The sequence below is a fragment of the Salvelinus fontinalis genome, chromosome 2, assembly GCF_029448725.1.
Source record: "Salvelinus fontinalis isolate EN_2023a chromosome 2, ASM2944872v1, whole genome shotgun sequence".
NCBI lineage: Eukaryota > Metazoa > Chordata > Actinopteri > Salmoniformes > Salmonidae > Salvelinus > Salvelinus fontinalis.
The window spans coordinates 31,832,324-31,844,829 of NC_074666.1; the positions used below are offsets into that span (position 1 = coordinate 31,832,324).

At 44.0% G+C, this 12,506-nt stretch overlaps 1 protein-coding gene across 7 annotated transcripts in view; it reads left to right on the top strand.

Annotated features, from left to right (window-relative positions):
- Positions 1-12,506, top strand: part of LOC129816754 (connector enhancer of kinase suppressor of ras 2-like) — a 78,850-nt gene that overhangs the window by 36,375 nt on the left and 29,969 nt on the right. For 4 of the 7 annotated variants that reach the window (XM_055871657.1, XM_055871621.1, XM_055871649.1 and 1 more), the window contains exons 4-6: positions 7,822-7,927; positions 8,897-8,938; positions 9,088-9,207. In XM_055871657.1, the coding sequence (XP_055727632.1) occupies positions 7,822-7,927; positions 8,897-8,938; positions 9,088-9,207 (268 nt within the window). The remainder of the gene's footprint in view (positions 1-7,821; positions 7,928-8,896; positions 8,939-9,087; positions 9,208-12,506) is intronic. The other 3 variants (XM_055871664.1, XM_055871641.1, XM_055871630.1) reach the window with 1 other exon arrangement.

The window sequence follows — 12,506 nt, forward strand, 5'->3', positions numbered from 1 at the left end:
TTGGATTTGGTGGTGACCAGTGAAATATACCTGCTGGATCGTGTGCTACGGGTGGCTGCTGCTATGTTGACCAGTGAGCTGAGATAAGGCGGGGCTTTACCTAGCAAAGACTTATAGATGACCTGGAGCCAGTGGGTTAGTCGACGAATATGAAGCGAGGGCCAGCCAACGAGAGCATAGAGGTCGCAGTGGTGGGTAGTATATGGGGCTTTGGTGACAAAACGGATGGCACTGTGATAGATTGCATCCAATTTTCTGAGTAGAGTGTTGGAGGCTATTTTGTAAATGACATCGCCGAAGTCAAGGATTGGTAGGATAGTCAGTTTTACGAGGGTATGCTTGGCAGCATGAGTGAAGGATGCTTTTTTGCGAAATAGGAAGCCGATTCTAGATTTAATTTTGGATCGGAGATGTTTAATGTGAGTCTGGAATCAGAGTTTACAGTCTAACCAGACAGCTAGGTATTTGTAGTTGTCCACATATTCTAAGTCAGAACCATCCAGAGTAGTGATGCTGGACGGGCAGGCAGGTGTGGGCAGCAATCGGTTGAAGAGCATGCATTTAGTTTTACTTGCATTTAAGAGCAGTTGGAGGCCACAGATGGAGAGTGGTATGGCATTGAAGCTCGTCTGGAGGTTAGTTAACAGTGTCCAAAGAAGGGCCAGAAGTATACAGAATGGTGTCGTCTGCGTAGAGGTGGATCAGATAATCACCAGCAGCAAGAGCGACATCATTGATGGATACAGAGAAGAGAGTCGGCCCGAGAATTGAATCCTGTGGCACCCCCATAGAGGTCCGGACAACAGGCCCTCCGATTTGACACACTGAACTCTGTCTGAGAAGTAGTTGGTGAACCAGACGAGGCAGTCATTTGAGAAACCAAGGCTGTTGAGTCTGCCGATAAGAATGTGGTGATTGACAGAGTCGAAAGCCTTGACCAGTTAGATGAATACAGCTGCACGGTATTGTCTCTTATTGATGGTGGTTATGATATCGTTTAGGACCTTGAGCGTGGCTGAGGTGCACCCATGACCAGCTCTGAAACCAGATTGCTTAGCGGAGAAGGTATGGTGGGATTCTAAATGGTCAGTGATCTGTTTGTTAACTTGGCTTTCGAAGACCTTAGAAAGGCAGGGTAGGATAGATATAGGTCTTTAGCAGTTCGGGTCTAGAGTGTCTCCCCCTTTGAAGGGGGGGATGAATGCGGCAGCTTTCCAATCTTTGGGGATCTCAGATGATACGAAAGAGAGTTTGTACAGGCTAGTAATAGGGGTTGCAACAATTTCGGCAGATAATTTTAGAATGAGAGGGTCCAGATTGTCTAGCCCGGCTGATTTGTAGGGGTCCAGATTTTGCAGCTCTTTCAGAACATCAGCTATCTGGATTTGGGTGAAGGAGAAATGGGGGAGGCTTGGGCAAGTTGCTGTGGGGGGTGCAGGGCTGTTGACCGGGGTAGGGGTAGCCAGGTGGAAAGCATGGCCAGCCGTAGAGAAATGCTTATTGATATTCTCAATTATTGTGGATTTATTGGTGGTGACAGTGTTTCCTAGCCTCAGTGCAGTGGGCAGCTGGGAGGAGGTGCTCTTATGGACTTTACAGTGTCCCAGAACTTTTGTGAGTTTGTGCTACAGGATGCAAATTCCTGTTTGAAAAAGCTAGCCTTTGCTTTCCTAACTGCCTGTGTATATTGGTTCCTAACTTCCCTGAAAAGTTACATATCACAGGGGCTATTCGATGCTAATGCAGTACGCCACAGGATGTTTTTGTGCTGGTCAAGGGCAGTCAGGTCTGGAGTGAACCAAGGGCTATAACTGTTCCTGGTTCTACATTTTTTGAATGGGGCATGCTTATTTAAGATGGTGAGGAAGGCACTTTTAAAGAATAACCAGGCATCCTCTACTGACGGGATGAGGTCAATATCCTTCCAGGATACCCGGGCCAGGTTGATTAGAAAGGCCTGCTCGCTGAAGTGTTTTAGGGAGCGTTTGACAGTGACGAGGGGTGGTCGTTTGACCGCAGACCCATTACGGATGCAGGCAATGAGGCAGTGATCGCTGAGATCTTGGTTGAAGACAGCAGAGGTGTATTTGGAGGTCAAGTTGGTTAGGATGATAGGATGATTGATCATTTGTGTGAGTTTGAGGTCATCAAGCTTAGATTGTAGGATGGCCAGGGTGTTAAGCATGTCCTAGTTTAGGTCACCTAGCAGCACGAGCTCTGAAGATAGATGGGGGGCAATCAATTCACATATGGTGTCCAGGGCACAGCTGGGGGCAGAGGGTGGTCTATAGCAAGCGGCAACGGTGAAAGTCTTGTTTCTGGGAAGGTGGATTTTTAAAAGTAGAAGCTCGAATTGTTTGGTTACTGACCTGGATGGTAAGACAGAACTCTGCAGGTTATCTCTGCAGTAGATTACAACTCCACCCCATTTGGCAGTTCTATCTTGTCGGAAAATGTTATAGTTAGGGATGGAAATTTCAGAGTTTTTGGTGGTCTTCCTAAGCCAGGATTCAGACACGGCTAGGACATCCGGGTTGGCAGAGTGTGCTAAAGCAGTGAATAAAACAAACTTCGGGAGGAGGCTTCTAATGTTAACATGCATGAAACCAAGGCTTTTACGGATACAGAAGTCAACAAATGAGAGCACCTGGGGAATAGGAGTGGAGCTAGGCATTGCAGGGCCTGGATTAACCTCTACATCACCAGAGGAACAGAGGAGGAGTAGGATAAGGGTACGGCTAAAGGCTATAAGAACTGGTCGTCTAGTACGTTCGGAACAGAGAGTAAAAGGAGCAGGTTTCTGGGCACGGTAGAATAGATTTAAGTCATAATGTACAAGCAAATGTATGGTAGGATGTGAATACAGTGGAGGTAAACCTAGGCATTGAGTGACGATGAGAGAGATATTGTCCCTAGAAACATAATTTAAACCAGGTGAGGTCACTGCATGTGTGGGAGGTGGAACTAAAGGGTTAGCTAAGGCATATTGAGCAGGGCTAGAGGCCCTACAGTGAAATAAGACAATAATCACTAACCAAAAAAGGCATATTGACATTAGGGAGAGGCGTGCGTAGCCGTGTGATCATAGGGGTCCAGTGAGTAGCTAGGCGGGCTGGAGACACGGCGATTCAGACAGCTAGGGCTAGCAAGTGGGATAGGGCTAGCAAGCTAGCAGAGGGGCCTTAGAGGGACGTCGCGACGGAAGAAGTTTGTTGTAGCCCCCTCGTGCAGTTACGTCGGCAGACCAGTCGTGATGGATCAGCAGGGCTCCATGTAGTAAAAGCATGCAAAATAGGTATAGTGGCCCAAGAAATTGGCCAATGGGCCTCTTCAGCTAACAGTACGATATGCTCTAGACAGCTAGCGGGCCGCGGCTAGCAGGCTAGCAGATGGGCATTCAGGGGACGTTGCGATGGAGGAGCCTGTTGGCCTGCTTCAGGTCAGAGACGTTAGCCAGGAGTGGCCACTCGGATAGCAGCTAGCTAGCTACGATGATCCAGGTGAAAAGGTTCAGAGCTTGCAGTAGGAATCCGGAGATATGGAGATAAAGAAGTCCGATATGCTCTGGTTTGAATCGCGCTATGCAGACTGGCAAGAGTTGTCCAGGCTAAAGTTTAGCTGATGGCTGCTAGCAGTGGCTAGCTGACTACTAGCTAGTAGCTAGTTAGCTGGCTAGCTTCTGTTGGGGGATCCGGTTCTAAAGTAAAGAAAATAGCAGATCCATACCACATTGGGTGAGGCGGATTGCAGGAGAGTATGTTGAAGTTAAAAAATATATGCGAAGAACAAGGATATATATATACACGGGACATGACAAGATGAAGACAAAGACGTCTGACTGCTACGCCATCTTGGAATATAACTAAGATATTACAGATATTATGGTCGGTTGTGTGTGTTTTTTTGCATTATTTGTAACTTTTTTTGTACATAATGTTTCTGCCACCATCTCTTATGCCCGAAAAGAGCTTCTGGATATCAGGACAGCAATTACTCACCTCATACTGGAAGAAGATTTTTTCTTAAATGAGTCGGACGCAAAGGGTTTACTTCAGACACCCGACAAGGCCCAAATCCCTGTCATTCGGATGAGAAAGACACAGAGATATCGGGGACGTAGGTCCGGGTGCCTTGTAAGGATCCGATGGCGAGTGGGCAATCTGCCTCTCCCATCAGTCATATTAACAGACGTACAACTATTTGATAACAAAATAGACAAGCTACGATCATGAATATCCTACCAACGGGACATTAAAATCTGTAATATCTTATGTTTCACCGAGTCGTGGCTGAATGACGACATGGATAACATACAGCTGGCGGAGTTTATGCTGCATCGGCAAGATAGAACAGCTGCCTCCTGTAAGACAAGGGGTGGCGGTCAGAGTATATTTGTAAACAACAGCTGGTGCACGAAATCTAATATTAAGGAAGTCTCAAGGTTTTGCTCGTTTGAGGGTGAGTATCTCATGATAAGCTATAGATCACACTATTTACCAAGAGAGTTTTCATATTGTTAGTAGGTCTATGTGTAGTTGGTGTATAGGAGTCAGGTGCAGGACTGCAGATATGAGTAAATAAACGTATTTAGTCAACATATAAGAAGCCCACAATAACGGAACTTCCTACATAGAAACAATCACTCACAAACAAACATGGGGGAACAGAGGGTTAAATAATGAACAGGTAATTGGCGGGATTGAAACCAGATGTGTAAGACAACGACAACACAAATGGAAAATGAAAAGTGGATCGGCGATGGCTAGAAGGCTGGTATATATTTTTCGTAGCTGTCTATTTACCACCACAAACCGATGCTGGCACTAAGACAAGCACTAAATGAGCTGTATAAGGCCACACGCTAACAGGAAAACGCTCATCCAGTGGCGGCACTCCTAATGGCCGGGAACTTTATTGCAGGGAAACTTAAATCCGTTTTACCTAATTTCTACCAGCATGTTAAAAATGTGCAACCAGAGGAAACCATTTTTTGGGCCACCTTTACTCCACACACAGAGACGCGTACAAAGCTCTCCCTCGCCCTCCATTTGGCAAATCTGACCATAATTCTATCCTCCTGATTCCTGCTTACAAACAAAAACTAAAGCAGGAAGCACCAGTGACTCTCACAATAAAGAAGTGGTCAGATGACGCAGATGCTAAGCTTCAGGACTGTTTTGCTAGCACAGACTGGATATTTTCCGGGATTCTTCCGATGGCATTGAGGAGTACACCACATCAGTCACTAGCTTCCTCAATAAGTGTATCGATGACTTCATCCCCACACTGACCGTACGTACATACCCCAACCAGAAGCCACGGATTACAGACAACATCCACACTGAGCTAAAGGGTAGAGCTGCCGCTTTCAAGGAGCGGGACTCTAACCCGGACACTTATAAGAAATCCCGCTATGCCCGCAGACGAACCATCAAACAGGCAAAGCGTCAATACTGGACTAAGATTGAATCGTACTACACCAGCTCTGACGCTCGTCGGATGAGGCAGGGCTTGCAAACCATAACAGACTACAAAGGGAAGCACAGTCGCAAGCTGCCCAGTGACATGAGCCTACCAGATGAGCTAAATTACTACGCTTGCTTCGAGGCAAGCAACACTGAAGCATGCATGAGAGCATCAGCTTTTCCGGACGACTGAGTGATCACGCTCTCCGTAGCTGATGTGAGTAAGACCTTTAAACAGGTCAACATTCAGAAGGCCGCAAGGACGTGTACTCTGAGCATGCGCTGACCAAATGACAAGTGTCTTCACTGACATTTTCAACGTGTCCCTGACCGAGTCTGTAATACCAACATGTTTTAAGCAGACCACCATAGTCCCTGTGCCCAAGAACATTAAGGTAACCTGCCTAAATGACTATCAACCCGTAGCACTCACATCACACCTTTGTCCCAGAAACCCTAGACCCACTCCAATTTGTATACCGCCCCAACAGATCCACAGATGATGCAATCTTTATTGCACTCCACACTGCCCTTTCCCAGCTGGACAAAAGGAACACTTACGTGAGAGTGGTATTCATTGACTACAGCTCAGCATTCAACACCATAGTGCCCTCAACGCTCATCACAAAGCTAAGGACCCTAGAACTTAACACCTCCCTCTGCAACAGGATCCTGGACTTCCTGACGGGCCACCCCCAGGTGCTAAGGGTAGGTAACAACACATCTGCCTTCCTGATCTTCAACACGGGGGCCCCTCAGGGGTGCGTGCTCAGTCCCCTCCTGTACTCCCTGTTCACCCATGACTGCATGGCCAGGCATGATTCCAACACCCTCATTAAGTTTGCCGATGACACCAAAGTTGAAGGCCTGATCAGCGACAACGATGAGACAGCCTATAGGAAGGAGGTCAGAGACCTGGCCGTGTGGTGCCAGGATAACAACCTCTCCCTCAATGTGATCAAGACAAAGGAGATAATTGTGGACTACAGGAAAATGAGGACTGAGCATGCCCCCATTCTCAATGACAGGGCTGTAGTGGAGTAGGTTGAGAGCTTAAAGATCCTTGGTGTTCAGATCACCAACAAACTATCATGATCCACACACCAAGACAGTTGTGAAGAGGGCACAACAAAGCCTATTCCCCCTCAGGAGACTGAAAAGATTTGGCATGGGTCCTCAGATCCTCAAAAAGTTCTACAGCTGCACCATCGAGAGCATCCTTTTTTCTTAACACCGCATTGTTGGTTAATGGCTTGTAAGTAAGCAATTCAGTGTAAAGTCTACACTTGTATTTTGAGCATGTGACAAATAACATTTGATTTGTTTTTGACCACTCAAACATGACTAAGTTGATGTCCTTACATAATTTCCATTAGCAATCAGCTGACAAACAAAAGATGAGTAAGCTTTTATGTAAGTGTTGTTTTTGAGAGGTTGGCCATGAGAGAGTGTGTCTGTTAGGTGCTGCTGTTTAACCTCCTCAGGTCCTCTGTGAGATGCTGCCAGACTGTGTGTGTGTATGTGTGTGTGTGTGTGTGTGTGTGTGTGTGTGTGTGTGTGTGTGTGTGTGTGTGTGTGTGTGTGTGTGTGTGTGTGTGTGTGTGTGTGTGTGTGTGTGTGTGTGTGTGTGTGTGTGTGTGTGTGTGTGTGTGGATGTATTATGATATGCAGTTAACAAACATGTTTTTTTTCTGCATAACTAGTTTGATCCCCTCGACTTGCACTGCAATTTAAGAACTGAACAATTCCAGCGTCATATACTACACTGAACAAAAACAAAAAAGCAACATGTAAAGCATAAAAGCAACATCCTGAATGAATCCTGAATAATGACGAGTGAGAAAGTTACAGACGCACAAATATCATACCCTCAAGACATGCTAACCTCTCACCATTTTTGGGGGGTATGATATTTGTGCATCTGTAACTTTCTCACTCATCATTCAGGATTATCAATAATTATGGTAGCATAATAGTAGAAATGTTTAGAAACATATTTGTTCTTAACTGACTTGACTAGTTAAATAAATGTTTTTAAAGTGTGAATTTGTCCCAAAACTTTTGGTACCCTAAAATGGAACTATGCACTGAAAGTGGTGTAATTTATAAACGGTTCACACGATATGGATGGAAATATCCTCATATTAAAGCTGACAGTATGCACTTTTACATTGTTTTATTTCAATTCCAAACCTTTGGAGTATAGAGCCAAAAGAAGAAAATAATTAGGGAGGGCACTGTAGATAACTGTCATTGTCATATATAATATGGCACACGATACACACTTCATACTCACCCACATGCATTGTCCAGTCAAAGGGATTAGAATGAAGAATGATCTAATGGTTAATTCCAGGTGCTACTTCTTTTTCAGGTCTCCGTTCGCAGCAGTGGCAGACTACTCCATGACAAGAAACAATGTGATTCAGCTGTGTCTAGAGCTCACCACGATTGTACAGCAGGTAAGCCATCTAACACAGTCCCATATACAGCTGTACCACGAGCTAGCATTACCACTGTTACTGTTTCCCAAAACTGGGTTATAACAAACATTTCTCAAAGGCCTTTTTTCAATTAAGTTAGTCAACACAGGAGCTGTGTGCTCTGCTCTGCTATTGGAAATGACTATATGTGTCATCATGCCCATGGAGAGAGGACAGCCTCTGGCTACTCAAATGTAGCCTTGCCTTTTGTAAAGAGCATGACGGTCTGCGTGCCTACCATACAGTATGTGTGCACGCTGGGAGGATGTGTTTCTCTGTGTTGCTCTAATTCATACTGCGGGAGCAGTGCTGAGCTGTTCCAATAGATATAAATAGGGGAAGGCTGTGACTGTGTAGAGGCATCCGTCTTCACTAGAGCAGGACATGATACTGTTGGGGAAGGGCTGCAGGGAGGGAGGGAGTGTTAGTTCAGCGCTGGGTCCTGCAGGGATTGGCACAAGGACAGGCAGGCACATACGAGAGGCAGTGGTGTAGGACGCACCCCCGCAGTCCACCCAAAAGCTCAGGGCCCCCCAGATAGCATATGAACACATCATAAGCCATAACAAAGTGTTTAGAATTACAGGAAGATAGCTTTAAAACTGCAACATTTTCTCTCAGCCTCATGGATTTCTTTTAGGATAGCATAAGGTTAGCTATGAAACTGCACATTTTTCTCTCAACCTTATGGCAAAATGTATAGAATTGCATGAGATTAGATAGGGGGGGGCTTGCTTAGACCTTGCGGAGGACCTCGCGAAACTGTGCTATGCCACTTAGGAGAGGGTCTGGTCCAAGGCTGGGGAGGTGTTCCAAAATTGCTGACATTGGAGCTGAACCTCTCTGTTCTTTGCAAATAGCCACTTTGTTATAACTGGAATAATAGTCACTTCTCTGACACATTGTCCTGTGGTAACCTCTGCCTCTCCATCTCCCTCTGTTTTTCAGGACTGTTCTGTGTATGAGACAGAAAATAAGATTCTGCATGTGGTGAGTGGGCACACTTATTTCAATTCCCTTCAACACATCCAAACAGAATTAGAATCGCCATAATTTAGTTACTGCTGGCGACTCATCCCTAATCGATCTAAAATCACTGTTCACTCTTTTCCCCTTCGCACCATCCTTCCCTTTTCCAGTGTAAGACTCTATCTGGAGTGTGTGATCACATCATCTCTCTGTCCTCTGACCCGATGGTGTCTCAGTCAGCCCATTTGGAGGTAGTTCAGCTGGCCAACATCAAGTCTACTGAGGGACTGGTAAGACTCCCCAGTTACTCAGGCATACATAATAGAAGGTATTGTGCCTTGCACTTACTTTCTCTCTCACACAAATACAAAACAGGCACTCTTTCTGGGTAATAGATCAATATTATGGGTAACTCCTATAACCAGTGCATTCGGATAGTATTCAGACCCCTTGACTTTTTCCACATTTTGTTACGTTACAGCCTTATTGTAAAATGTATTAAATTACTTTTTTTCTTCATCAATCTACACACAATACACCATAACAAAGCTAAAACAGGTTTTTAGAAATGTTTGCAAAAAAACAACAACAAAAAAAGATTTGCATAAGTATTCAGACCCTTTGCTCTGAGACTCGAAATTGAGCTCAGGTGCATCCTGTTTGCATTGATCATCCTTGAGATGTTTCTACAACTTAATTGGAGTCGACCTGTGGTAAATTCAATTGATTGGACATGATTTGGAAAGTCACATACCGGTCTATATAAGGTCCCACAGTTGACAGTGCATATCAGAGTTCCTCTGTGGAGATGGGAGAACCTTCCAGAGGGACAACCGTCTCTGCAGCACTCTGCAGCACACACCAATCAGGCCTTTATTCCAGACGGAAGCCACTCCTCAGTAAAAGGCACATGACAGCCCGCTTGGAGTTTGCCAAAAGGCACCTAAAGGACTCTTAGACCATGAGAAACAAGATTCTCAGGTCTGATGAAACCAAGATTGAACTCTTTGATCTGAATGCCAAGCGTCACATCTGGAGGAAACCTGGCATTATCCCTAAGGTGTAGCATGGTGGTGGCAGCATCATGCTGTGGGGATGTTTTTCAGCAGCACAGACTGGGAGACTAGTCAGATTTGAGGGAAAGATGAATAGAGCGAAGTACAGAGATCCTTAATGAAAACCTGCTCCACAGCACTGAGGACCTCAGACTGGGGTGAAGGTTCACCTTCCAACAGGACAACGACCCTAAGCACACAGCCAAGACGACACAGGAGTGGCTTCGGGACAAGTCTCTGAATGTCCTTGAGTGGTCCAGCCAGAGCCCGGAATTTAACTTCTTATGGCTGCAATCCCGTTAACGGGATGATATGACAACAGCCAGTGAAAGTGCAGGGCGCCAAATTCAAACAACCGAAATCTCATAATTAAAATTCCTCAAACATACAGGTATCTTATAACATTTTAAAGGTAATCTTGTTGTTAATCGCACCAAAGTGTCCGATTTCAAATAGGCTTTTCAGCGAAAGCACCACAAACGATTATGTTAGGTCACAAAAAGCACAAATAGAGATAAAATGTATCACTAACCTTTGATGATCTTCATCAGATGACACTCATAGAGCTTCATGTTACACAATACATATATGTCTTGTTCGATTAACCTCTAACACCTCCCAAACCCGGATCCGGGAAAACCCCCATCAGTAGAAAAGCTACTAGCATAGCCTAGCATAGCGTCACAAGTAAATACTAGCATCTAAATATCATTAAATCACAAGTCCAAGACACCAGATGAAAGATACACATCTTGTGAATCCAGCCATCATTTCTGATTTTTAAAATGTTTTACAGGGAAGACACAATATGTAATTCTATTAGCTAACCACGTTAGCAAAAGACACCACTTTTTTTACTCCATCAGTAGCTATAACAAATTCGACCAAATAAAGATATAAATAGCCACTAACCAACAAACAACTTCATCAGATGACAGTCTGATAACATATTTATTGTATAGCATATGTTTTGTTAGAAAAATGTGCATATTTCAGGTATAAATCATAGTTTACCATTGCAGCCACCATCACAACTCTCACCAAAGCGACTAGAATAACTACAGAGAGCAACGTGTATTACCTAATTACTCATCATAAAACATTTCTTAAAAATACACAGCGTACAGCAATTGAAAGACACAGATCTTGTGAATCCAGACAATATTTCAGATTTTCTAAGTGTTTTACAGCGAAAACACAATATAGCGTTATATTAGCATACCACAATAGCAAACATCACAACAGCATTGATTCAAGCCAAACATAGCGATTACGTATAAACCACCAAAAGATATTAATTTTTTCACTAACCTTCTCAGAATTCTTCAGATGACAGTCCTATAACATCATATTACACAATGCATATAGAGTTTGTTCGAAAATGTGCATATTTAGCGGCACAAATCGTGGTTATACAATGAGAAAAGTAGCTAAGCTGCAAAGAAAATGTCAGGAGAAATCTTGGGAAAGGCACCTATTCTAATCGAAAACTATTCATAAACTTGACTAAAAAATACAATTTGGACAGCAAATGAAAGATAAATTAGTTCTTAATGCAATCGCTGGGTTAGATTTTTAAAATTAACGTTACTGCGCAATACAGCGTGCGCTAAAGCGAGACCGCCCCATAATTCATGGCGGAATTATTATTTAACATTTGTCAACATAAGTACGAATTAACAGCATAAAGACTGCTTACTATTAGCTGAGCTTCCATCAGAATCTTGGGCAAGGTGTCCTTTCTCCAGAACAATCGTCTTTGGGTGGAAAGATGTCCTCTTGTCCGGTCGAAATAGCCGCTAATGTTAGCCACCAACTGGAGAGGTGTCCACCTCGTGAAAGCGCATGACAAAGTAATCCCAGAAAATCGCAATAAACTGCTATAAACTGCTATACGTCGGTTTAAATTAATTACCTTATGATGTCTTTAACACCTATAACGAATAAAAACATGACCGGAGATATAGAACTACTAAAACGAAAGCGTTTGCAGGACGCCATTGTGATGTCTTCTTGCGCCAGGCGCACCGTTGAAAAGGATGGTACTTCCGTTCCACGGTCTTATATAAGGTCCCAGATTGCGCAATCCACTCCATTCAAATTCTCCCCGCTTACTGACAACTAGAGGAAGACGTATGCAGTGCATGTAGCCCGATGGCTTACATGGGGACTTATAAACTGACCTCAGAACAGGGACCTCAATTTCTGAAATCTCACTCCCTGACAGGAAATGTGCTGCAGAATGAGTTCTGTTTCACTCAGAGAAATAATTCAAACGGTTTTAGAAACTAGAGAGTGTTTTCTATCCAATAGTAATAATAATATGCATATTGTATGAGCAAGAATTGAGTACGAGGCAGTTTAATTTGGGAACTCATTTTTACAAAGTCAAAATGGCGCCCCCATAGGCTCAAGAAGTTAAGTTCATATTTATATCCAAAAACCTCAGTTTACATTGGCGCCATGTTCAGAAATGTCTCCAAAATATCCGGAGAAATTGCAGAGAGCCACGTCAAATAACAGAAATACTCATC